Source organism: Trichoderma asperellum, chromosome 2, assembly GCF_020647865.1.
Source record: "Trichoderma asperellum chromosome 2, complete sequence".
Lineage (NCBI taxonomy): Eukaryota > Fungi > Ascomycota > Sordariomycetes > Hypocreales > Hypocreaceae > Trichoderma > Trichoderma asperellum.
Window position 1 is genome coordinate 1,969,310 of NC_089416.1, and position 22,204 is coordinate 1,991,513.

The 22,204-nt window shown below is 51.4% G+C and overlaps 8 protein-coding genes across 8 annotated transcripts; 4 read left to right on the forward strand and 4 right to left on the reverse strand.

The window, feature by feature from the left end:
* Window positions 1-98: 98 nt before the first annotated feature.
* Window positions 99-3,992, reverse strand: TrAFT101_002965 (uncharacterized protein). Its single transcript, XM_024899335.2, has 3 exons — window positions 2,127-3,992; window positions 1,851-2,030; window positions 99-1,746 (listed from the first exon to the last, which is right to left on the reverse strand). Exons 1-3 carry the CDS (start codon window positions 3,385-3,387, stop codon window positions 494-496), a joined length of 2,694 nt encoding a protein of 897 aa, XP_024764085.2. The 5' UTR covers window positions 3,388-3,992; the 3' UTR covers window positions 99-493.
* Window positions 3,993-4,274: 282 nt separating this feature from the next.
* TrAFT101_002966 (uncharacterized protein) lies at window positions 4,275-4,984 on the forward strand (the record flags this gene model as incomplete). Its single annotated transcript, XM_024902353.2, has 3 exons — window positions 4,275-4,513; window positions 4,583-4,843; window positions 4,900-4,984. The coding sequence occupies 3 exons, from the start codon at window positions 4,275-4,277 to the stop codon at window positions 4,982-4,984; spliced, it is 585 nt and encodes a 194-aa protein (XP_024764086.2).
* Window positions 4,985-5,701: 717 nt separating this feature from the next.
* Window positions 5,702-7,962, forward strand: TrAFT101_002967 (uncharacterized protein). The gene is made up of 2 exons (XM_024902354.2): window positions 5,702-6,179; window positions 6,281-7,962. The coding sequence occupies exons 1-2, from the start codon at window positions 6,003-6,005 to the stop codon at window positions 7,358-7,360; spliced, it is 1,257 nt and encodes a 418-aa protein (XP_024764088.1). The 5' UTR covers window positions 5,702-6,002; the 3' UTR covers window positions 7,361-7,962.
* On the reverse strand, window positions 7,959-10,824 carry TrAFT101_002968 (uncharacterized protein). Its single transcript, XM_024899509.2, has 2 exons — window positions 9,917-10,824; window positions 7,959-9,841 (listed from the first exon to the last, which is right to left on the reverse strand). Exons 1-2 carry the CDS (start codon window positions 10,315-10,317, stop codon window positions 8,902-8,904), a joined length of 1,341 nt encoding a protein of 446 aa, XP_024764089.1. The 5' UTR covers window positions 10,318-10,824; the 3' UTR covers window positions 7,959-8,901.
* On the reverse strand, window positions 10,611-11,768 carry TrAFT101_002969 (uncharacterized protein; the record flags this gene model as incomplete). The annotated part of the gene is made up of 2 exons (XM_066126749.1): window positions 10,611-11,482; window positions 11,590-11,768. 2 exons carry the CDS (start codon window positions 11,766-11,768, stop codon window positions 11,230-11,232), a joined length of 432 nt encoding a protein of 143 aa, XP_065982856.1. The 3' UTR covers window positions 10,611-11,229.
* Window positions 11,769-12,696: 928 nt separating this feature from the next.
* On the forward strand, window positions 12,697-12,864 carry TrAFT101_002970 (uncharacterized protein; the record flags this gene model as incomplete). Its single annotated transcript, XM_066126750.1, has 1 exon — window positions 12,697-12,864. One exon carries the CDS (start codon window positions 12,697-12,699, stop codon window positions 12,862-12,864), a length of 168 nt encoding a protein of 55 aa, XP_065982857.1.
* A 4,949-nt stretch (window positions 12,865-17,813) lies between these two features.
* Window positions 17,814-20,695, reverse strand: TrAFT101_002971 (uncharacterized protein). The gene is made up of 2 exons (XM_024909527.2): window positions 19,299-20,695; window positions 17,814-19,238 (listed from the first exon to the last, which is right to left on the reverse strand). Exons 1-2 carry the CDS (start codon window positions 20,623-20,625, stop codon window positions 18,382-18,384), a joined length of 2,184 nt encoding a protein of 727 aa, XP_024764092.2. The 5' UTR covers window positions 20,626-20,695; the 3' UTR covers window positions 17,814-18,381.
* A 382-nt stretch (window positions 20,696-21,077) lies between these two features.
* On the forward strand, window positions 21,078-22,151 carry TrAFT101_002972 (uncharacterized protein; the record flags this gene model as incomplete). Its single annotated transcript, XM_066126751.1, has 6 exons — window positions 21,078-21,126; window positions 21,207-21,444; window positions 21,520-21,646; window positions 21,704-21,994; window positions 22,051-22,079; window positions 22,145-22,151. 6 exons carry the CDS (start codon window positions 21,078-21,080, stop codon window positions 22,149-22,151), a joined length of 741 nt encoding a protein of 246 aa, XP_065982858.1.
* Between the last annotated feature and the right edge of the window lie 53 nt (window positions 22,152-22,204).

Here is a 22,204-nt window from a genome sequence, read left to right on the forward strand (position 1 = left end):
AGAAGTGCGGTTGATGTGTATATAGATATAGACAAATTTGTTAAACATAGATAAACGAGCAACGAATATCAAACGATGTTATTGGATAATTATTCAGATGGCAGAGAACATGGATGGCATTTTAACAATTTTTATTTCTAGGCGTTTCATACCTCTTCACATACTGGTCGTTAAACCCCCTTGCAATACCTCCTGGTAAACAGAACCAAGTCAATAGATGAAAGTGCTGGCAAATCCAACAAGGTATGCCGAGCCCTATCTCCAGCAGTGTCTATCTATCTGTTTCGGACGTTATTCTCAAAACTCCACAATGTCATCGTCGTAAGTAAAAAGCAATTGTGCTAGGCCTCCATGTGGTATCAGAATCTGCAAATTACGCAATCGTCAAGAATCATTCACGCAGCCTCGACTTCCAAAATTTCAAGGAATGAAGCCGCAGCAAAAGCAAAGAATTATAGAAGAAAAACAAGAAAAAGAAAGCCAGAGGGCTGCGTCACTGCCGATAACGAGCCAATTGAGCCATGATGTTCTGCACCTGGGCCGCCGCATCGCCCGTGCCTGCTGGCTGCGCAACAACCGCAGGCTGACCACCGTATGGGGCGCCATACTGCATCTGAGGATGGGCTCCATGGTGTTGTTGTTGTTGTTGTGGCGGAGGTGGAGGTGGCGCCGCTGTACCTCCGTTGAGAGATCCTAATATTGCTTGAATATCAACTTGTGGTGCGTTAGCGGCTGGCGCTGCAGGCTTGGTACTGCCATGTGTAAGACCGCCTGGTATCGCTCCCGGAGCCCCCGCTTGGATGGTTGATAGAAGCCTTTGTAGCGTATTATTGTCAACCTGCCCTATGAGATTCGCGATGTCGGCGGCAGACGGCACAGATGGTGCAGCTGGTGCGGGTTGCGGTGGATACGAGCCCGGCTGCTGCATGCCAGGATACGCAGCGACATGAGGAGGTTGCGGGGCCTGTGCAGCGTACTGCATGGGATATCCACCAGCACCGCCGTATGGTTGGCCATAAGCCGCATTGCCAGAAGCCTTTGCTCGCAAGATGACTTCTGCTGCTGTACCTGGCTCTAGGTCGATATATTGCTCGAAGCGAACATTGTGGATGCCTCCAGATCGGTCAAACGAGTGGACTGGAATTTTGGCCGTGCTCTGAGCGCGAAGATCCAGGTCTACAACTCCGTGCACGCCTTCAGCAGCCTGTCGTTGGATGACTTGGTCCTTCGGAAACCGCGGGTGGAGGTACATGACGTGGGTTCTCAATCCTTTGGCCTTGAAGGCGCCTTCAACCCAAGTGCCAAAATCTGGGCTGACATCTGGCTGCATGACGATTTGCACATCTGGAACATCCGCACCATATCGACGAGGTAGATCAAGCTCTGGCTCATGTCGCGGTCTACTGTAGGGACTGGGGCTTCTCCTGCGATAGGAGTCCTTTTCGTTTCTGCCATATCCACCAGGAGATCGTGAGCGGCCGCGGCCTCTGCCTGAGTCATAGTATCCTCGATCTCGACCGCTGTAGCTATCAGTCCTGTCGGCCCTTTCGGCTCTATCATTTCTGTCGTTTCTATCGTTCCTGCCATAGTAGTCATTGCGACGAGGCGATTGATTGCGTGTGGATCGGTTATCGTCGCGATACTTTTCTCCCCTACGACCACCGTCGCCACGTCCGCCACGAGCTCGCTCAGGGCTACGGTTTCTCTCCTTCTTAGATTTATCTTGAAGGCGGGAGATTTCCAAATCTGCAGATTGTCAGCACTTGTCTCAATTTCAAGAGAAGGTGAATGAATACTGGGGGTGGACAAATGAAAAGAGAGAGAGAGAGGGAGGGTGAAAAGTGACTTACGGATACGGCGTCCTTTCACTTCCATACCCTGAAGATTTTCCAGAGCACTACGGCCTTCCTCGACTGTGTGGTACTGCACAAAGCCATATGCCGACTTGAGGGAAATCTGGGCGAGTCTGCCAAATCTGTGGAAAATGTCGAAAACATCACGTTTAGAGACTTTGTCGCTAGAGAGATTCCCTACGGCAAGGAGAAAAAAAAAAGAAAATCACATTAGCACTCATACACAATTAATTGGGGGAGCTGGAACATGAGTTTTAAGGCAAAGCCACTAACCAATAAAAATGCGTGAGCCTTCCGGGAACCTATCCCACTTGGCCTCCGACATGTACTGTCGCTCATCGGCCATGAATTGATCCCACTGGCGTTGATATTCGGCATCATGGGCTCGGTCAACAGGATATCCGGGCGGATTGGAAGCATAGGAAGCGTTTATGGAGGCAGCAGCAGCTGGGGGATTCATAGCTGTGGCAGGAGGGGGTGGGAGAGTCCCTGGAGCTTCAGTTGAGATTCCAGGGGCACCGGCAATAGCAAAACTAGAGGGCTGTCCCGGCGCGGGTGGCACCCCGGCAGTTGCTGAGACATTGGAATTGGTTCCGGAAGGATGGTGCTGAGAAGCATACGATTGGGGAGCGACCTGGGGCAGCGGAGGACGCGGTGGGAGAGAGGAAGATAGTGGCAAAGCAGTAGTAGTGGTAGCGGTGATGTTGGAGGAGAGAGTAGAAGTAGAAGGGGGAAAGGGGTTGGATGAAGCCGCTGGGACATCAGCTGTCGACGCAGAAGCCGGCGTTGGGTCAGGGTTTCCGGGGCTAGGCTCAGCTGGATGGGCAGTGAGGTCAGCCACGAGTTGTTGGATGTCAACAGATGATGAGTTTTCGGGATCTTGCTTGGTAGGGTCAGCTCCGGGCAGCGTGGGCTGGGCCACTGGCGGGATGGAAGCCGCTTGCGCATCGCCAGGCTGAGATACAGCTGCGCTGGCAGGCTCAGGGCCAGCTTCGGGCTGAACAGCAGAGACAGATGGGTTCTGAGCAGCTGGGGCAGACGCGGATGAATCAGCAGCGACATGAGAGACGTCTGATGGGCGACTAGTCAAGTGATCGGATAAAAGTGATGGATTCTCGTTGGATTCTCGTGGTACTGATGATACATGCTCGGGTTCCTGGTCTTCCCCTTCCCCAGGACCGATAGGAGAGTCAAACGTCTTGGCGTAGTCGTCGTTGTTGTCGACGATCTCCTGCCGAGGAGGCTCTACGGCCATTTCCTCCGTGTCTTCGCCGTAAGCGTCGCTGAAGCTGTCATCATCTACAATATCGTCGGTTTCACCAGCAGTCGCGAGGGAAGGGTCGACAACGGGGGCGTCAGCGACCCCGTTGGGGAGAGCGGCCGTAGCAGCAACCATGGCGTCGATGGTATCGACGGTTTGCTGGAGCACTGGCACCACGAGAGACGCGGCCGTGTGGACAGGCGAGGGAGAGACGGGAGAGAGATTGGCTGTAGCCTGCAGAGTTGCTTCGGGGTCAAGCTCTGGCTCTGGCATGAAGCTGGGCTGGCGGGCTAGAGGAGATCTAAGGGGTAGAGACTGGGTGGTAGCATCCGCGCAGAGAGGCCACTATGGAGTACCTGTTGCCGTCGGCGGTTGAGGCGAGAGAGGGATTATTAAAAGCTGTTGTCGACGATGGTTCGATGTGGGGCTGATAGTAGTGGTAGTGGGCGCGCAAGGATGCTTTGATGCTGCAAGTAATAGTAGTAGTAGTAGTATGTAGTAGGTGGTAGTATGGGAACGCAGATAAACGATGGTGCTCGCGACACGAGAAGCTAGGCCCTGCTACGAGAGAAGTGGTGGTTGCTCTGGCGAAGACGGTGACGGGACGGGCAACACCGCCAAGCTGCGACCCGGGGAAATGCGCCGTGACGTGCTACGTTGAAAAGAGGCTTCGAGGTTGAGAGCAGCGGGTGTTGGTTGGAGGAGCAAAGAAGAGAGGCACAAAGGCTGGCGAGCTCGAGGCAGACAGAAGCCGCCTCAAATTCTGTCATGGGGCTAGTCCTGTTTGGGCCGCGGCAGGACTCGGCGCGGGGCCCTTGAAAAACTCGGTAAGGCAGCCAGCCCGCTAAATTAGGGACGCTTAGCAGGCCTGGGCCTATAACGACCTGTATATTCCATACCACCTTTATCTACCACCTGTATCTCATCCGGCCCATCTGCTGATTTGTGTTGGACGGCACAGGACGTCGGCACTGAGCTGATGCTGATTAGCGCTGGACAGGTGCTGGGTAACATCGCCGAGCGAATGAGAAAAGGGTTCGGTGAAGGGGGGCAAAGCGTTTTCGGATCTGCGCGGGCCAACATGCGGCTTGTATAGCTCATAGAAGGGATAATATTGCGAGTGCATACCAGAAATCGCTACCAGCATACCTCGATACACCATGCTGCTGTCTTATCTGCGGAAAAGAGCAGTGCTATCGGCAACCGCGCCGAGGCAGCCGAGGCTTCTGCTATCTCAGTCGATAAGATTTAAACGCTACGAAGCATACGATGCTCGACTGGACCAGGATGCCTTGGCCGAGGCGCGGCTGTGGTATAGCTCATTTGAGGCATCACAGCTGCCCAAAGGTAGCACTACATACGCAAGATCCAGCGGCCCCGGAGGTCAGCACGTCAACAAGTATGGAAACTCTGCATGTTGATTTCGTCTTCCCGATGAAGCTACGTAGCTAACGTCAACGGCTCAAAGAACTGAAACTAAGGCAATAACGGTCTATCCCGTGAAAGAGCTACTTGGCGTTCTCCCTAAATTTCTTCATTCCGCAGTCCGGTCCTCCAAGTATTACACTGCTGGCAATGACTCGCTCACGTTCTCGGCGCAGACTCATCGGTCTAGGTCTGCCAATCTTGATGAGAACAAGAGGAAGCTCATTGACGAGGTTATGAGCATCTATCGCGACATGACTCCCGCTGAAACAAGCTCTGACAAGAAGAAGAAGTTTCAGGAGGTGTATGTATATAACATCATGGAAGACGAATTGCAACACTGGGGCTGACATTGAGCAGAGAGAAGCGATTCCACGAGGCACGAGTCCAGGACAAAAAATTCAACAGCGCCAAGAAGCAGTCGCGGAGGGGGCCACCGGAATAGTGAAAACGGCGCCGGATTTCACCAGATTGTTCTTCAGCCCCGATCGCACCACGAGCTACCTATTTAGATAACAGCTGCCAATCAGCTTGGCAAATTGCTCAACCCTACAGTGGCCGTCTTGGCCATTGGCTGTTTGGGAGAGCGGCATCGTTACTAGCCGCCATGTAAGCTTACCCTCTCTCTTTGCAGCCGCTTAGCCTTAATACTCGAGCCTCGGCGTAAAACCTCTTGACAAAAAAAAAGGAAGAAACAATTGTAATAGATGTAAGCACCTGTTAAATACATCAGCAGATACATCTTATTAGGATAGAGCGAAAAGAAAGGAGATGATGAATAAAGAGAGCGACTAATATCAGTCCCATATTCTAAGCTGGGCTGTCCGGCACTTAGCGGCATCCTCTCCATCTGCGGCTAAAACCGCAATAACAAGCACCAGTACCAGCACCATGCTGTATTTCATTACTTCATATCGTTTTCTTGTTTATTCTTTTGAAGGCCCCCAGAGTGGCCTGACACTCATTCACTGGGAGAAGAAGAGGCCGAGAAGACAAAGAAAAGCCGGCAAATGTGAGGTGATGTGCGGTAATACAAAGCAAATGGAATCCTCCATTACTAAAAATACAGACCAGGCTGCCTCTGCTAGCCCCCAGAATCTCGGGCTTGATAGGCCGCTGATCGAGCCTATCCAGGCTGGCATCCCCCTTGGGCCCCTCCCCCACCTGGTTTCTGTTTGAAGACCGCCATAAACTCCCCTTAAGCCGTACCAGCTTGCAAATCCCCAAAATCTTTTTCCTCCAACCCAAAGTCGCAAGAATCCATCTTCTTAAGCGGCTCCTCTTTTTGGGCGCATCAATACAAAAATTCGTCTCGTGTATACCCACCACTTTGCTCTTCGCAGCTGGCAACTGAACGCCCTCCGCCACCTTTTCTCCCCTCTACATCTCTTGTCTCTCAACGCCACGCGCTCGCACAGCATCCGGGATTCCACGGGCTCTTCAGCCATCCAAGTCGGCCCACGATGAGCCGCCAGCAGCCACAGCAGCAGCCCCAGGTCCAGCCTTGTAGATACAAGGTTGGGAAAACTCTGGGAGCTGGCTCATACTCGGTCGTCAAGGAATGCGTCCATATCGATACCGGGCGCTACTATGCCGCCAAGGTTATCAATAAGCGACTTATGGCGGGGCGAGAACACATGGTATGCAAGAGCCTATCTCTTCTTCAGCTCCCCATCCCGAAGAATGCTGTCGCTATGCCTCTATGATAATAATGCTAACGAGTTTTGGGATGGGGGAATAGGTCCGGAATGAAATCGCCGTCCTGAAAAAGGTGTCCATGGGACACCAGAACATCCTGACGCTGGTCGACTACTTCGAGACCATGAACAACCTGTACCTCGTCACAGACTTGGCTCTCGGAGGCGAGCTGTTTGACCGCATCTGCAGAAAGGGCTCGTACTACGAATCCGATGCGGCTGATCTAATTCGGGCGACACTCTCCGCCGTCGCATACCTCCACGACCACGGCATCGTCCACCGTGACTTGAAGCCCGAGAATCTACTCTTCCGCACCCCCGAGGACAATGCAGACCTGCTCATCGCCGACTTTGGCCTGTCCCGCATCATGGATGAGGAGCAGTTCCATGTTCTCACGACGACTTGCGGTACTCCTGGCTACATGGCTCCTGAGATTTTTAAGAAGACCGGCCATGGTAAGCCCGTTGACCTGTGGGCCATCGGTGTCATCACCTACTTCCTCCTCTGCGGCTATACCCCCTTCGACCGAGACTCCGACTTTGAGGAGATGCAAGCCATTCTCAACGCCGACTACAGCTTCACCCCCGTCGAGTACTGGCGCGGCGTCTCTTCGCACGCCAAGGACTTCATCCGTCGCTGCCTCACCATCGACCAGGACAAGCGCATCACCGCCCACGAGGCCCTTCAGCATCCGTTCGTTGCTGGTCTCGCCCCTTCGGACGGCGCTGGCGAGAACTTGCTTCCCACAATCAAGAAGAACTTCAACGCTCGGCGCACGCTGCACGCGGCTATCGACACTGTCCGCGCCATCAACAAGTTACGGGAGGCCCAGAATCTCATGATGGACGGCGCTCGTTCCCAAGAGCCCACGCGCAACCGCGGTGCTGGCCCCAACATCCCGGGCCCTCCCGTCAACGGTGTCCGCAAAGACGACAGCGCCATCTCTATGGGCTCCAGCCAGGGCAATGACAGCGAACCCAGCGCGAACAGGCAAGCCGACGATGTAGTCATGGGCAACACAACTCCTGCTTCTGACGTGCCCGCAGCACTACAGCCGGGCAACATGGCCAACCGTCTTGTACAAACAAGCAAAGGCCTCTGGAACCCCGAGGCTGCCAGGTAGCTTTACCTCTGCCTCACAGGTATGGTAAATAACCGCATTTCTTTCTTTCTTTTTTTTTGTTGTTCTTTTTGGCATGCCAGCACCAAGTAGCGAGAGAGAAAAGGAGTATCTCTATAAAGAAGAGAGAACATGCGTATGTGTGCACCGGCGCTGGCAGCCCACTTGATACCCAGCCATGTTTCTCATAGAATCTACTTGGGGGAAGAAATCGTTTCTCTATTTTGTGCTTCCCAGCTACGAGAGAATGAAGTGATGGATTTGATATATCGTCGTTTTGGAATTTTCACTCTGCCTCCATCATTTGCCTTGCAAAACAAAAGAAGAAGAAGAAGAAAAAAAATTGAATTTGAACACTTTTTTTTACCCTTTTCTTTCACTCTTTCCTTATTCTCACCTTTTTTTTTTTTGTTTTCATTATCGTTTGTTAAAGTCGCGGGAAATAATAGGATTTTATTTTATATATATATAACGCCTGTTGTCTGAGTGGTAGAAACCCCCAGATAAGTCAGTCATGTGAGCAGAGAAAGGAGAAGGCATAAGAGAACATTTACGGGCTATGTAGCAATGGAAATGAACGCGTATTTTTGAGCTCACGAATGGGAAATATAACAAAATTGCTTATTTGAAACTACCATTGGGGCTCTATGTTGTGAGAAAACCTCGTGTTTTGAAACAGTCGTAAGTGTAACAGGTTGTCACGCTATTGTTTGAGAGCCATGACTGATTGATACACGGCAAATATCACTTGATTTCGTTTCAATTCAGTCACTATTATTCATCATGTAGAAACTTTTGAGTTTGGCTTTCATCATTTTTTTATTCATTTGTTCATTTGTACCTTTTGTTCAAAAAGGTTGAGCGAGCGGCATCTTTGGTATGTTCTTCGCCATAGGCCTAGTTCAACTCTTTCCCAAGACCGCCCCCTCCTTTGTGTGAAAGCCTTATCCATTATCTTCGATACGGATGCGTCTCTCCCAACTCATTGCCTTCGTCAGTGGCCATCTCATCTCATGGCTCACTTAGCGAGCGTTCAGTGCATGTACTCAACCCTATCCATCCTCCATGCACGGATTATCCACTTAGTATGTATACATTACGTACTCTATCATTTGAAGTAGTAGTACCCTTTCCTCTGTCGAATATATGCAGTCGAATCATTTGACAGGTTTGAATGGAAAATAATAATATCCTTTTCTTTCCCGTAATTCCCCGATCCGGACTCCCATCCCTCCAGTATTAAATATTCGGTATCCGGTTGGGCGATAACGAAACCGGATTTGATCCCCCTTCACCAAGAAAAAAAAAATCAACACCACATTGCGCCATTTCGCTGTGCCGATGAATGCCAAAGATGTTAGAAAAAAGAAGGCTTTGCTGCCAAATATTAATTACGAATTTTGAATTGAATCATAAGCAGGTTCGTAACGCTCAGACATCCCGTCGTATTAGGTGCCGAGTTGAGTGATGTAAAAGATGAAGTAGTGAAAAACTTGAATCGTCGAGTAAAGTGATTTCCGACGGGATCGGATTTCAAAATATTATTACCGCGAAATAACAACCTCACTTAAATCAACGTCTCTTGGCGGGATATGTCCATCCCAAGTCTGCCCGTCGCCGGTCAGATCCATGATTCCGGGTGTAGAAGCTTCTGAAGTAGTAGGACTGAGAGTGCCACTGCTAGAGCTGCTGGCGACGGTCCATCCGTCGCTAGAGTTGGAGCGATGGTGGTCGATGAAACCGAGGCTGAAGTATCGGCCAGTCTCTTCGTCTTGGACCTTGTGGCGGTCACCGACCTCGACGTAATCGTACTCCCATCGGGTAAGCTTATCGGTCTGGCGTTGGGGCAGCCACCTAGCACGGCAATAGTAGTAAAACGCGGAAGCGATGAGGCCACCGGTCACCAGATCGATGGCGTAGTGGTGGCTCAGATACATGGTTGCCCACCAAACCCAGCCGGCGTAAGCTGCAAAGAAGAATTTGAACTGAGGGAAGCAGTGGCTCATGAACAGGGCCTCGAGAACAGCATTCGCAGCATGGAGAGAGGGGAAAGCACCAAAAGGTAGAGGAGCATTGGTGAAGTTGGTAGTGTACAGATCAATACCAAAGATGGCATCAACACGAGCCAATCCAGCGGGAGATCCATGCATGCCGTAGGCAGCGGGAACAAGTCCATTCTCATTCTCATACCATGGCGGCGTGCAGGGGAAGATGAGCTGAATGGAGACGCCAAGGATGCTCATCCAGCCGAAAGCACGGGCAAAGACGGGAGTGGTGCCGGGAGCTGAGAAGACGAAGATGATTGCGGAGCACACAGCAGGGGCTCCGAAGTGAATGATGCCGTAGGGAAGCCAAGCCAGAATGTCGAGAATAGCATGCTTGTGAGCCGAGAGAATGTTGGAAAGGTTCGCGCCATAGAGAACGTTTTCCAGAGCAGGCAAGATTCGGACCCAGATATGAGGACGATACTCGGTAGGAATAAATCTGAGGGGAGAAAAATGAGATGCGATTAGCGAGCCGATTAACCACCAGGTCCACCATCAATGGCTGAAAACTTACCGACTACAGAAAAAGTACACGAGCCAGACCCAGATTGGCAGCGACGGAAGGAAGAATTGGCGAGTGGCAGGCATGCAGAGAAGCCATGTGGCGCCCATGAGGGCAAACAGCTTCAATGCCGCAGCTGGGGGAGCGATCCAGAGCGAAAAGAGCGTCAAGCCAAGGAGCACGGCGTATTGCAGGTCGGAAAGTCGCCAATGGTGCTTCTGCAGGTCTCGCAGGCCATCCCAAAAGTTGAAGGACGTCTGCAGGCTCGTGATGTCCTCGCCGCGATGCGTCGTATTGGACTTTGCCCGGGGGCGCCGGCGAGCGTAGCGGGCGGGAAGACGGTTGAGAAAAGCCAAGTTGACGTGCTCCGTGAGGAGCGCCGGCAACTTGGGCTTTCCCGATCCAAGATCCATCGTATTTGTTTTTTTCTTTTTACAATCTGTCCCAAAAAAATAGATGTTCAAGGCAAATAAAGAAGAAAAGCCGTCGTCGTAGAAATGCGAAGAGGTTGTCGCGATTCTTTGTAGCAAAAAAAGCAACGGTTGTGGAGACAAAAAGGAGTCGATGCTTGGTCGGCTCGAGCCCGGCAGAGTATGAATACAGCGGATTGTCCCAAACGCTACCTCATAATACCCAAGGACAATCCCAAAGAGCCGCGCAAAAGCGTGTCGAATGAGAGATACAACGAGCACGTGCAGAGCTGGTCAAAAAAAAAAAAAAAAATCGTCGGCGACGGGGTCGGAGGGACGACGAGCAGCAGTTCCACAGGCCGAATTGACGGGAGTCGGAGGCTCAGCAGGGGGCTTGCGAAGGAACAAAACCTGCGGTGGGTTGTTGTTCTTCCAAGGGACTGCGGGCGGGAAAGGCCAGGAGCGCCAAAGGGGAAGGCGAGGGAAGAGAAGAGCGAAGAGGCGTTGGGGATAGGAGAGGACAAAGGAGAATGAAGCCAAACGGAGGAGGAGGGGACAAGTCTAGTATGTAAAGGTTCAGCAAAAGGCAGAGGCTTGGAGGGTCTTGGTTCGTAAGTGGCAGCAGAGGTGAGGTAAGACAGGGAATGATGACAAGGTGCAGCTGGCGCTGAAGGTACCTCCGAATGGGCGTGTGTGTGGCGCTGGAGCCCGGCAAGAACCTTGTATTCTCGGACATGGACCAAGGCACTTTGTACCGGGCGGAGAGCGAAATCTGCACGAGGCACCGCGGGTAGCGATACATGCGCTAGCTAGGTCCAGTAAGCCTAGCACGAAGAACTAGGCGCCTTTTTTTTTTTTTTTTTTTTTTCTTCTGCTTCCTCCTGCGCTGGCCTTCCGTAGAGAAAAGATATTCGTCTAGCCCAGCGCCGTTCCCCCCTTAGCGCGCTTCAGCGGGCACCCGGGCTCCTTTCGCTCAGCGACGAAGCAGCACAACAACGCGCAGATGGCGTCGGGCTCAGGCGCTATCGTTAGACACAGGGCCTGGGCTAATTTGGGGACGTGGCCCCGGAAGCTGCGGCCCACGAGTACCGGTACTTCCAGGGCAAGTGCCTTGTGCGCAGGTAACGATACCTGGGGCTCTGCGCTGGCGCCCCGTATCGGCTTGCATCTTGCAGGTATCTGGTACTGGCACTGCACTCTGCGCTTCCCCCCTCCGAGACGTGCGGGTGAAAAACTGCTGCTCCGTTGGCCAGCCACTCCAAAACCGCTGCTCACATCAAATTCTCACCTTGCACAAGCGCAAGGCCGCTGCCAATCCCCCAATCCCTGGACGTCTTGGCGGCCTTGGCCCTGGGCGCCTGATGGTGAAATTGCACAGGGTCGATGAGTGGCTGCGGCTGCCTCTCGGTGGGGATCGCAGACTTTTGGGCGTTGCGCGCCGAGAATGCCGGCATGGGGGAGCATTAGAAAATGCGCACAATTAATGCGTGCAGCTCCCGGCCAAAACGTTGAGGCCCAGAGAAATCATGCTTCGGCGTTGACGGTATCTCGCGAGCGTTTTTTTCACTCTTTTTTCTTTTACGAGCCTCGGTGAACTTGACCAAGGGCCACTTGGCATCTCCTGCAAGAGTCATGATACGCGTACCACGGATTTCCTCCTTTTGCTTTCTGCTAGACAGTAATAAACTCCGCTCTATGCTTTGTTTGTTGCGTACCTGTACGCACACCGACTATGGTAGCAGTACAACAGCCGCGAACTACTATCACCGAGAACTGTGGGTGCTAGTAATTAAGGGTTTGCGCTAAAACGCGTTTTTGACTTCTTTGAGGAATCGGCCCAACTGTTGTAGATGCGGACAACACATTCATGCCATCGGGGCAAACGTTTCTTGCAGTCGACATATAAACAACACAAACCGCATGGCATCATTGACAAAGCGCTGTTGCTAGCAGCGCTCCTGTAGCTATTTTCTTTCTTCCTAAGCACTTATTTACTACGAAGTAACTGGACGGTGGGCATCGTGACAGATAGACGGCCGCTGTTTGATAGTGTCCCCAGTCGCGGGCTACCGGAGGTTGGTAAATGCCGACAAGTTGACTACAGCGTCCCGAGTGTGCTGTGGGTTATCATTGCGGCATCAAAGAGGAAAGGCGGACGTTTCGGTGCAGGGTCCCCCGATCTTCCAGCTCGACCGAAATCTGCCCATTGAGATTGAGAGCGGATGGAAAGACGGAATATACCTAGAAGACATGGCGGCAGCGAAAATTGGGATATTTTTGGCTAGAAGCTGACAATGACAACTTTGATTCGCACAAATTGCGGGATCCAGTCCACGGCAGACACGTGCATACCGGCTGCAGAATGACGATGTCGCCGTTGCAATGGGACAAGAGCCGAGCCTTAAAAAGGAAGAACCCAAGGATGAAATACAACGAGCAGAGCCATCGAAGCAAAAGCCCGGTCACGCGATGGAAGCCAGTCGACGATGGAAAGATGCCAGAGCTGCCGATGATGCAGCCAGGCCACGACCGCGCCTCGAATGCAGTTAAAGCGCCAAGAAACGACCATTCGGCTAGCGCATGACAGCCACTTTTTTTCTCTTTTTCTCTCTTCTAATCGTCCAATGCTCCATCGCCAATTTTTTTTTCCCTTCTCCGTGCGGTGAGTGAGCGTGCCGCCGCCTCGGCATGGCGGTCCCCCCCAAATGCCCCGTAGTCCGTAGTCCGTAGCCCAATCAATCGTCCGGAAAACATGCGGCCAGGTAACTGTACTTTGCCTAGCATTAGGCGACGATGCAAAATTGAGAGTTAAAACGTTAGTTTCGTGCGATGCCGCTAGGCCGCCCATCGTAATACTGCTAGTTAGAATTGCTCGTGCAAGGACAAGGTGGAACAGGTACATCTTTGGCCAAGACAATTCCGGGCGCTTATTCGTGTACCAAGCCTGTGAAATACCTACTCGTAAGGGATCGATGGGTTGGCTTGGCCCTGCGTCCACGTTACCCCTGTCTGCTTTAGCAGAGCTCCAGGCGCTTGAGAGAGTGAGAGTGAGAGTGAGAATGAGAGAGGAGAAAAAACCAGGCCGTTTCAAACGGGGCTAAAAACGCTTTAGATCCCCCCCCAAGAACGGCTCTCCGGCAGCGTTAGCGGATTTTCTTTGTCGCACACGGAGCGCTTATATGGAACACGGCCGCGTCTTGTGCTTCAGGGAGAGGCAGATGGGTGGACGAGATGGTGTTATTCGTGAGAGTGTATTGGTGACGGGCTCTATAAGCTTCCATCTTCTTTCTCGACCTTTATTATTATTATTATTATTTCTTTCAAGGTGTCTCAAGTGACTGGCTTCGGCCGCATCCTGTTCCGTCACAGCCCGATGCATCGTCACTTCGGAGCGTGCTGTGGAGTTGGCCATGGCGGGTTTCCGGCACGGCGTCACTGCATCCTCGCTATCAACCATCACATCACGCCAGTTGCTGCATCTCGAACACGCGGCTAAAGAGACGGACGCACGAGTGATTCTGCCTGCATGAATGAACCACTTGATAACGGTGGAGAAGAGCGAGTGCTGCAGATTGGTCATAAGGAAACGGAATTACAAAGATAGTAACAGCACAGCTACTATCGCTTGCTAGTTGCAGCAGCGCTACAGTACGATTGGGCGATTGCCAAACGCAGTAATCGCTGCTACAGTGCTCGACGAGGGTTACAAAATAGAATCGAGGTGAGAAAAAAGCTTGGCCGCACTAAGTGGTCTCGACTCTCGTTCCATCTCACTCTTACAACCTCGTCTCAGACAAACGAAATCGTACGCTTTGCGCTGGTCTGTGGTGTAAGCATTTTGCTTGGACAAGTCTCATTTCAAGCTACTTTTTATGCCTTTTCCCCCTCCTCTACTCCGTCGTATAAGCTGCGCTCTAAAAGACGGGAGCATAAATCAACATGCCATGGCGTATCGAAACGCATGTAAGTGTGACTGTGACTGTGTGTGTAAAATTATAGGTAGATCATAAAAGGGCAATCCCCCACGTCTCTTTTAAAACAGCAGCTGCCTTATCAGACTTTGCACCTCCATCTCCGGAGAAGCACACACAGATGCACCAGCTACCTACTCCATATGGTCGCGTGGTCCCCTACTCCGCTTGGTGATGCGAGAATATGAGAGAGATACGTGTATCAAGCTGGCACTTGACTCGCTGGATCCGGCTCGCGGAACAATGCAAAGATCAAACGAAGCCGAATCGCGCAGAGCTTTCCTCTTCAGAGGGGCCCCGTCGGCCGAAAAAGCACATGTCCATGGACAAGAATATGTCATGCCCACCACCCACCCTCTTTCTGTCTTTCTCACGAAGCCCCCCCCTGCTGGAAACGCGGGAATCTCGGGGCGGGCATGCAGCTCCCAACATCTGCGCCTAGACTCAAAGCAGTTCGACCTGCTGCTGCAGCGTTTTGCCCACCTGGTGCCAATTCCAAAAGACAATAGACAGAGAACATGGCCTGAGAGTCGAGCTACGCTACTGTACAAGATTTCTAACCTAGCCGCGGCTACTGCGCGCGCGGGCTGAGCGAGAGAGCGAAAGGAAGAGGCTATGACGACATCGAGCAGCTAAGCACCGATCCGTAGAATTCCAGCCAGCTTCTATGTAGCTGTACTTTTTAGCCCCATGGGCACCGCTGAGCGGCGAATGAGATGCCGCGGAGTCGGGCGGATCTTCTCTGCTAAGGCTCTTGTTCTTTATTTGCCCGGGGCAAAAATGGCATACCGCGGCGCATGTATCGAAGGATGGATGATGCGCTTCGTGGTGCAAATCGAGAACAAGCCAAGATCCGGCATTCTCGTTCTCGTTTGCCGAGATTTGCTGCCTTGTACTGTACTTGGTGCGCGCTCCCTCTCTCATTTTCGGCGGCTCGCTCTCCAGGGTCTTTTTTTAGCGAGCACGTCCCTTGTTTCTGCTCCGCAACTCATCAAAACCACATGAGACAAGACAGCTTAACGAGCGCGACATGAATCTCCATTTTCGATGGAGGTGACGACACTGCAGCTGTGTACATCACGTCAGCTCAGCTCAGCAGGATCGGGGCCTCTTGTTGCGCCTCATCCAAAGCCCAGTCCAAACGCAGCGAACTCTATACGCTGCGCTGCGCCTCGTTTTTGCCATCAGTCTCCCTTTTGCCCAATTGCGTATTCTGCTAGCTCTAGTCATGTGCCGTACCTTATTTCGAGCTATGGCTTAGCCTTTAAAGCTGCAAAACTACATTTCTATTTCCAAGTGCCCAAGATTCAAGCATCGTGAGCGCCGGTTTGAATTGAGCAGGGAGATTGTGAATTTCTTTCGACTGGCAGCCCCCCATGTCCGATCACATCACACCACTCGCCAATACGTAGCTGGAAATGGCCAGATCCGCCCGCTCCGATAGGCTAGGAGCTTTGTTAGTGAAGAGAGAGAGAGAAAAAAGAGAGGGGAGCGAAGCGGGCCAATCTAAAGTCTCCGATGGAGACGATAGCTCGCTTGGCCCATGAACTAGAGAAAAAAAATCCATCTTGATCGTTCGGTAAACGATTGAAGTTTGCAGTAGCAGTAATTCAATGGGCCGATCCCGACCCATAAGCCCGAAATTGTCACTGTAAAAGAATGGGTAAAAAAAATAATGTATTGGCTCTTTTTTTTTTTTTTTTTTTTTTTTTTTTGGTTCTCTTCTCCATTTGCTGTCTTCTGCATGTGAATGCAAGGAGAATTGCCACAAGAATCACACCACGATCCATGCATCTTTGTATCCCCCAGAACCATTCTAGGCTTACATGTTAATATTACATTTCACACCTTGCTACAGCTGTAGTAGTGCGTAGAAACCTGAGAGCGTTCTAATGAAAGGGATCGCTCCCCTTTTTTGCCGTGCACGGCAGGCCCTCGATTTTCCTTAATTTCTTGGCAAGGGAAGGGAAAGGGAAAAAGACACCAACAAATAGGTAATGCATCCAGCGCGGCGATCTCACAAACCCCATCGCCGCGTCAAAAGCCACGATCCTTGCTCAAAGCCTGGGCCCCCCTTACCTTGCTGTTGTGTCTACTTTCAGTATAGAGCTGCGCTTTGGTTAATTGCTGTTTCTACTAATATCTGCTGGGCCAGTTTCACGAGGAAACCCTAAGAGCTGATGGCCTCGTAAAATGAGTCCTTATTCGAGCCTTGCAGTTCCCATCACAATGCCACCAAATAGTATCACCGAGTAATAATCAATCCAGCAGCATATAAGAAACAGAGCAATTAATAGAACCGCCCGCTTACCTCGCCGTAACTAACCAAACTTCTCCCATACGGCAGCGCCTCAGCCCAACGCCATGCATATCGCACGCCCCCCCACGAGCAACAGCTTAAATTACTTGTAGCTCTTTGTCTCACCTCCACGAAATGAGCCACGTAAAAAGCTCCGTTCAGATGACGAGGACTCACGACTCACTTTTCAAGTACAGGTACAACTCGGACGTTGGTGACATTACGTCTCAAAAGTAGTAGTAGTTCGCATAGGCGTTAGCAGCAAGAAAAAAAAATCAGCCCAACGAGAAGCCGCCAGCACAGCCCAAACCAAAAGGATCAACCAGCCACGTTTAACGCGTACACACTCAATGTGCCACTGTAGATCTAGAACCCCTCAAACGGTAGTACGTCGTTGCAGCGCCCAGCAGGAATCGCGGAGTCGCAGCTAGCCACGTACTACTACTCTGTAGTCGACACACTGGGTCGATGCATGTATTCTTTTGCGTGCCAAGTGCTGCCGTTAGCTGCCCCTGCATTGCAGTGCCGCGGCTCCAGTACCCTCCGTCCACGTATGTATGTACAGACAATATGCAGGCATCGCTGCCTCCCGGGGCCGTTTCCTCCCCTTGTAGAACAAACAAAGCCTCATTTGCGAGTCCGAAGCATAAACTGGGCCAATGCTTCTGTAATCCCCGTAATAATATCCATACTTTAGCCACTCCGTAAGCCTTCTTCCCCTAAAAAAGGGCCGCGCCGTACCTCGCATATACGGGAGAACTGTATATGCATGCACGTACATCTCTCCCCTTTTTTTGGCCCTCATCCACCAAACGCATCACCGCCTCGTCTAAGCCTCTCCCGCTTCTTTCTCTTCTCTCACCGATGGCTGCACCGATCGAGTGGTCAGCACGTGTCAAGTCCGCGTCTGTATCCACTCCGCGAATCGGTTGACCGATCTTGTCCATCTCAGCGCCCCAACATCCAGGTCGAGAGAGTTGGACTAGCCCAGGGTCTTTTGCGAGCCAGGGGGTGAGTCCAGAGACATGATATAGTATCGGTTATAGAAAAGCGGTGGTGAAAATGGTACCCGGTAGTAGTAAACGTAGGACGGATGGCTCTGGCTTCTACATATCAACCACGAGTACTCTGTCGTGATACCGCTACGAGACATGAGTGTGTAGCAGGCAACTTGTCCACGTATTCTACGAAATGATATGTGCTACTGCTTCATACATATACACTTGGCTGGAGCTTACAAATTGTTCAATGAATTAGATTGATAACGTTCGTGAGACGAATCTTATCCTACGCATGGCCCATTCAGGGGCCCTCAATTGTTGAAAGCCCGTTTGTTCCAATGAACAGCCCACCCGCATCGGTGCTATGTTCGCAAGATGTGAAATATACATGAAAAATGCAACGCATTGCCATCTGCAAAATCGATGAATCGAGTCCTTTTCTCTCCAAAGTCTAGACCCCATACTCTGTCTCCAAACGCACATCCCCATCCTCTGTCTCTCCTTTTTATTTTTAAGATAGCAAAGCAAACTACTTCTTCCTGAACGCCAATGTCTCCTAATCATGACAAAAAGCTCTGATTCGACGGACCATCCAGAGCTAGTAAAAATCAACCAACTGCAAGCAACAAAGCTTCATGAACCACACAGTTCTTGTGGAAAGTCGAAACCCATCGATTCCACCCCATGCTTGTTTAGGTAGTAGTACCACTATGAATATGGTTACCGTAGCCGTGCATCTTTTGAGATGCAAGCCATAGCTAGCTGCGTCTCAAACCCACTTGTATAATCTGGGGCTCTAGCCCAACTTGCTGGCTTTGCTGGCAGATTTCTTCTTATCACCACCCTGAGCACTTGGTGGAGGGCTCTGCTGTGAAGATCCGGTGGCGGTTACCTCGTCCTTGCTCTTCTTGCTCTTCTTGCTTTTTGACTGCAGCGGCGTAGAAGCTACGAGGTCAGAGGACGGCGGGAGGGGAACCGGTGATTCTTTGGGCCGGGAAGTCAGCGGGATGTTGGGAAGTGGAACAGCTGTCTGACGCGGTGTAGGGGCAGGAGTCTCAGGCTTCGCCTTCTTAGAAGACTTCTTCGCTGCGCTAGGAGTAGCAGCTGCTGGTTTTGAAGGAGTGGCAACAGCGACAGCTGATGATGAGTATGCTGATGAGGGGATGGCTGGTGGTGCAATTGGTGTCTGCTTCTTGTTGATCGTGGGCAGTTCTGTTCCCAGATCAGGACTGGAAGCCCGGGCCACCTTCTGTTTCTTGGATTTAGTCTCTGCAGACTCATTCTCCTCTGCTAGTTGCCTTGCAGCGTCCGAGGCATCATCTTCCGAAGCATTGTGCTTTCTCTTGCCTTTGCGATCGGCTGTGGCGGCCTCATCGGAGCCTTTCTTCTTATCCTTACTCTTTGACTTTTTAGCGGATTTCGGAGTCGCTACCGTCTGGGTTGCCTCCTCCATCTCGACATCTTCATCCCCAGGCGTATCTGCTCCGATATTGCCCATTGGGGTATTCACGCCAAAGGGCTGGTACCTGGCCTTGAGGCCCTTTGGCTGAGGCCGAGGCGCACGACGAGGCGCAGGGCCAGTAGTAGATGCGCCGGCACCACCAAGGTTTGTAATTCTCTTGATATGCATAGTCTGATCAACCTGTTGGCCAGCTGAGAATATGAGTTAGCAACTGACAGTAAACTATGGGGATTTGGGTAGTAGCTACTAACCAGAACGGTAATTGGAATCGCCGGAAGAAGGAATCAAGATCTGGATTGAGCTTCTAGGTGTTATCGCGTCAAAAGAGACGCCATAATCTTGGCCGTCGTGAGAAAAGACAGGACCACCGAGCTGCGACCGGTCCATAGGGATCTCCATATTTTGGATGACAGAGATGGGAACGTTGGAGGGAACTGTAAAGTACCAGACTTGCTTGCCCTGCAAGTTTGCCTCGTTGCAGATTCGAGCCACATCTTGTCCATTGGCTCCGTCATCTCCCTTGCGAAGAGTAAAGTCGGGAGCGATGAATTTCGGAACTCCAAGTTGCTTGTCCATCTCACGGTCAGAAATTTGCATAGATTCATCAACTTGGTCATCGCTCTCTTCTTCTTCTTCTTCAGACGCCTCAGACTCAGATTCGGATTCGGATTCAGTTTCCATGGATGAATCCTTTAATGCTTTCCTTATAGCTTCGGGGTCGGCAGCCTTGGGTGTTGTAGGTACAGGCTTTGTAGCTTTAGGCATTGCAGCTACTGGCTTTGCAGCTTTAGGAGTTGCGGCTGCGGGTTTTGTAGCTTCGGGCTTTGTAGGTTCCGCTTCGTTGTCGCTTGATTCCTCCTCGCTGCTCTCTTCTTCGCTAGAACTGCTCGATTCATCTTTTTTGGCGACGGGCTTGGAACTCTCTTTGGCGGCGGCCTTGGTATTTGCTTTGGCGGCGTCCTTTGTACCCTTCAGAGCGGCAGGTATGGTGAGCATCTTTGCTACAGCTTTGGATGTCTCATCTTCATCACTAGATTCGTCTTCGTCTTCACTCTCCTCTTCAGAGCTGCTGCTGGACGAATCCTGGGCGGCCGCAGCAGGCTTTGCGCTGGCTCCGTTTGTCTTCGCTTTCGGCTCACTTTCCTCTGACTCTGATTCGCTAGAGGAGTCGCTCGAGGATTCAGATGAAGATTCCTCGGGCTTCTCCTTCTTGACAGCAGCGGCTTTCTTAGCAGAAGCATTGCGCTCGACGTCGCTATCGGCGATTTCCTCGTCCCTGTTGCGCCGCTTGGGGGTGGGAGTTGCGGAAGGCTTTGTGCCATTGGCGCCGATCTTCTTTATGAAATCTGTGCTGTTCTCTTCATCGCTGTCACTGTCGCTGCTATCGCTAGACTCGTCGCTGTCGTCATTGTTGCCGAAAAGGCTGGCATTGGCAAGGCCAGGCTCTTTCTTCACAGGCACAGTAGCCGCCTTGGAACCAGGCCGCCGGTTGTACTGGGCAGAGGCGCTGAGGCCCTTGTTGGTATCCTCGACATGCTTGGCCAAAGAATGAACCTTGAAGGGCTCTTTGGGCGCCATTTTTTAATATTATGATAGTACAATGCGCCTGGCGGGGTGCTCAATGGGAGAGTTCGAGGGTTGGCTGAACTTTTTTTTGCGAGGCTCAGATAAATTTTGAGATGCTCAAGGATAGGCCCCACCTTGACGCGACCGAATTGGGCAAAGCTTGCTTGCAAGTGCGCGCTGATGGCGGGACGTGTTTGGAGCTCGGAAAACTTTTGGGATTTTAGTGCGCTAAAGATGTTATCGATAAGCCCATTTTCAGCAGTTTGGGGGTGCCTATCGCCAGCATCCATGGCTTACACTAGAATCTGGACTTTATCATGCGACTGGCCAAGTTAATCTCACAAATGTACATTTTCTAAACGGGAATCCTTGTGTCAGTGTATATATACTTATTTTTGCCTCACCGCGGCGTCTCATCTGTTTTCAATCCCCTGTCAATCGTCCTTTTCAGAGGCCGTCGCAGCATGTCGTCAAACAAGCGTCGTAAACTCGATACTCCAGCTGCCCCTTCATGTAAGTTCGCCAGATATCGTCTTGAGAGGCATTGCATAAGGCTCTTTTGAACAGGCTCGTAGATTAACATCAATTTACAGCAGCAGTAAGCGCAATAAGCGCACTTGCAGCTCGCCGTCGCTTAGTTGCTAGCACACCCGCCAAGGAGCCCAGCTCCTCTCCCGAGCCTGAAGAACGAGCGTCGGCCAGGACAAATTCCTTCAATGTCTTGCAGAAATTGAAAACCCAGAGCGAGCCGTCAAAGCCATCCCCCAAAAGAAATGGGCCAAAAGGCACTCGTGGCGAACCAAGGGCCGCAGCACAGGGCAGTAAGCTCGGGTAGGTCGAATTGTTCTCCGAGTCGTCTTTCCAATGACATATTCACGAACTAATAAAGGAGTTTCAATGCAAAAGTGATTCTTCTATACAAGAAACGACAGCTACAATTTCTCGAACCGCGTTTTCATCCTTCTTACTAAGTAAAAATAATTGCCGTACGACATCACAGGGCACCGTTGCGTTGAAACTAAGAGACAGTGAGGTGTGTCAGAACTCATCTGGATTCAACTTCTCACAGCCGCTAATAAACTACATGTAGAGATTTATTGTTATTGGCAGCTTTGGAATCAAGGTCATAGTTGGTGAAGTAACTGTTTTTGGAGCCACTCTCCGGCCATCAGACCCCATACATTGGATACACGCACCTCATTGTCACGCAATTCCCGTTCTCAGAACCTCGGAAAAGGTCAGCCTCGAGCTTCACAATGACCCCAATGCTGACTCTTTACGGCGCCTGAGCCGTTTATCTCCTCTATTCAAAGGCATATGGAGCGAATCAAAAGATGGACCTACAGAGACAAGCCTAGGAAGGGGGCGCACGTTCCAGATTGTGCGTTTAGAGTCTCACCCTCTCTCTCCATCTATCTGATTGCTAACTATTCACAGGTATGCAGCTCCGATGACGCTCCCAAGAAGTGTGTTATACAAGAGCTCTCATCCCCTCCAGCATGGAACAAAAAGTTAGCCGATCTCGTGTCAGTGGCTAAAGGTAGTCCTTTCACAACCCTTGTATGTGGCCCTAAATCTGCCGGAAAGTCAA

Coding starts and splice junctions, on each gene's coding strand:
- TrAFT101_002967 (XM_024902354.2), top strand. CDS start 6,003: ATGAGCCGCCAGCAGCCACAGCAGCAGCCCCAGGTCCAGCCTTGTAGA. Junction 6,180..6,280: donor TGGCGGGGCGAGAACACATG/GTATGCAAGAGC, acceptor ATGGGGGAATAG/GTCCGGAATGAAATCGCCGT.
- TrAFT101_002971 (XM_024909527.2), bottom strand. CDS start 20,625: ATGGCGCCCAAAGAGCCCTTCAAGGTTCATTCTTTGGCCAAGCATGTC. Junction 19,239..19,298: donor CGATTCCAATTACCGTTCTG/GTTAGTAGCTAC, acceptor TCATATTCTCAG/CTGGCCAACAGGTTGATCAG.
- TrAFT101_002968 (XM_024899509.2), bottom strand. CDS start 10,317: ATGGATCTTGGATCGGGAAAGCCCAAGTTGCCGGCGCTCCTCACGGAG. Junction 9,842..9,916: donor GTGTACTTTTTCTGTAGTCG/GTAAGTTTTCAG, acceptor TTCTCCCCTCAG/ATTTATTCCTACCGAGTATC.
- TrAFT101_002965 (XM_024899335.2), bottom strand. CDS start 3,387: ATGCCAGAGCCAGAGCTTGACCCCGAAGCAACTCTGCAGGCTACAGCC. Junction 2,031..2,126: donor AGGCTCACGCATTTTTATTG/GTTAGTGGCTTT, acceptor TCCTTGCCGTAG/GGAATCTCTCTAGCGACAAA. Junction 1,747..1,850: donor AGTGAAAGGACGCCGTATCC/GTAAGTCACTTT, acceptor GACAATCTGCAG/ATTTGGAAATCTCCCGCCTT.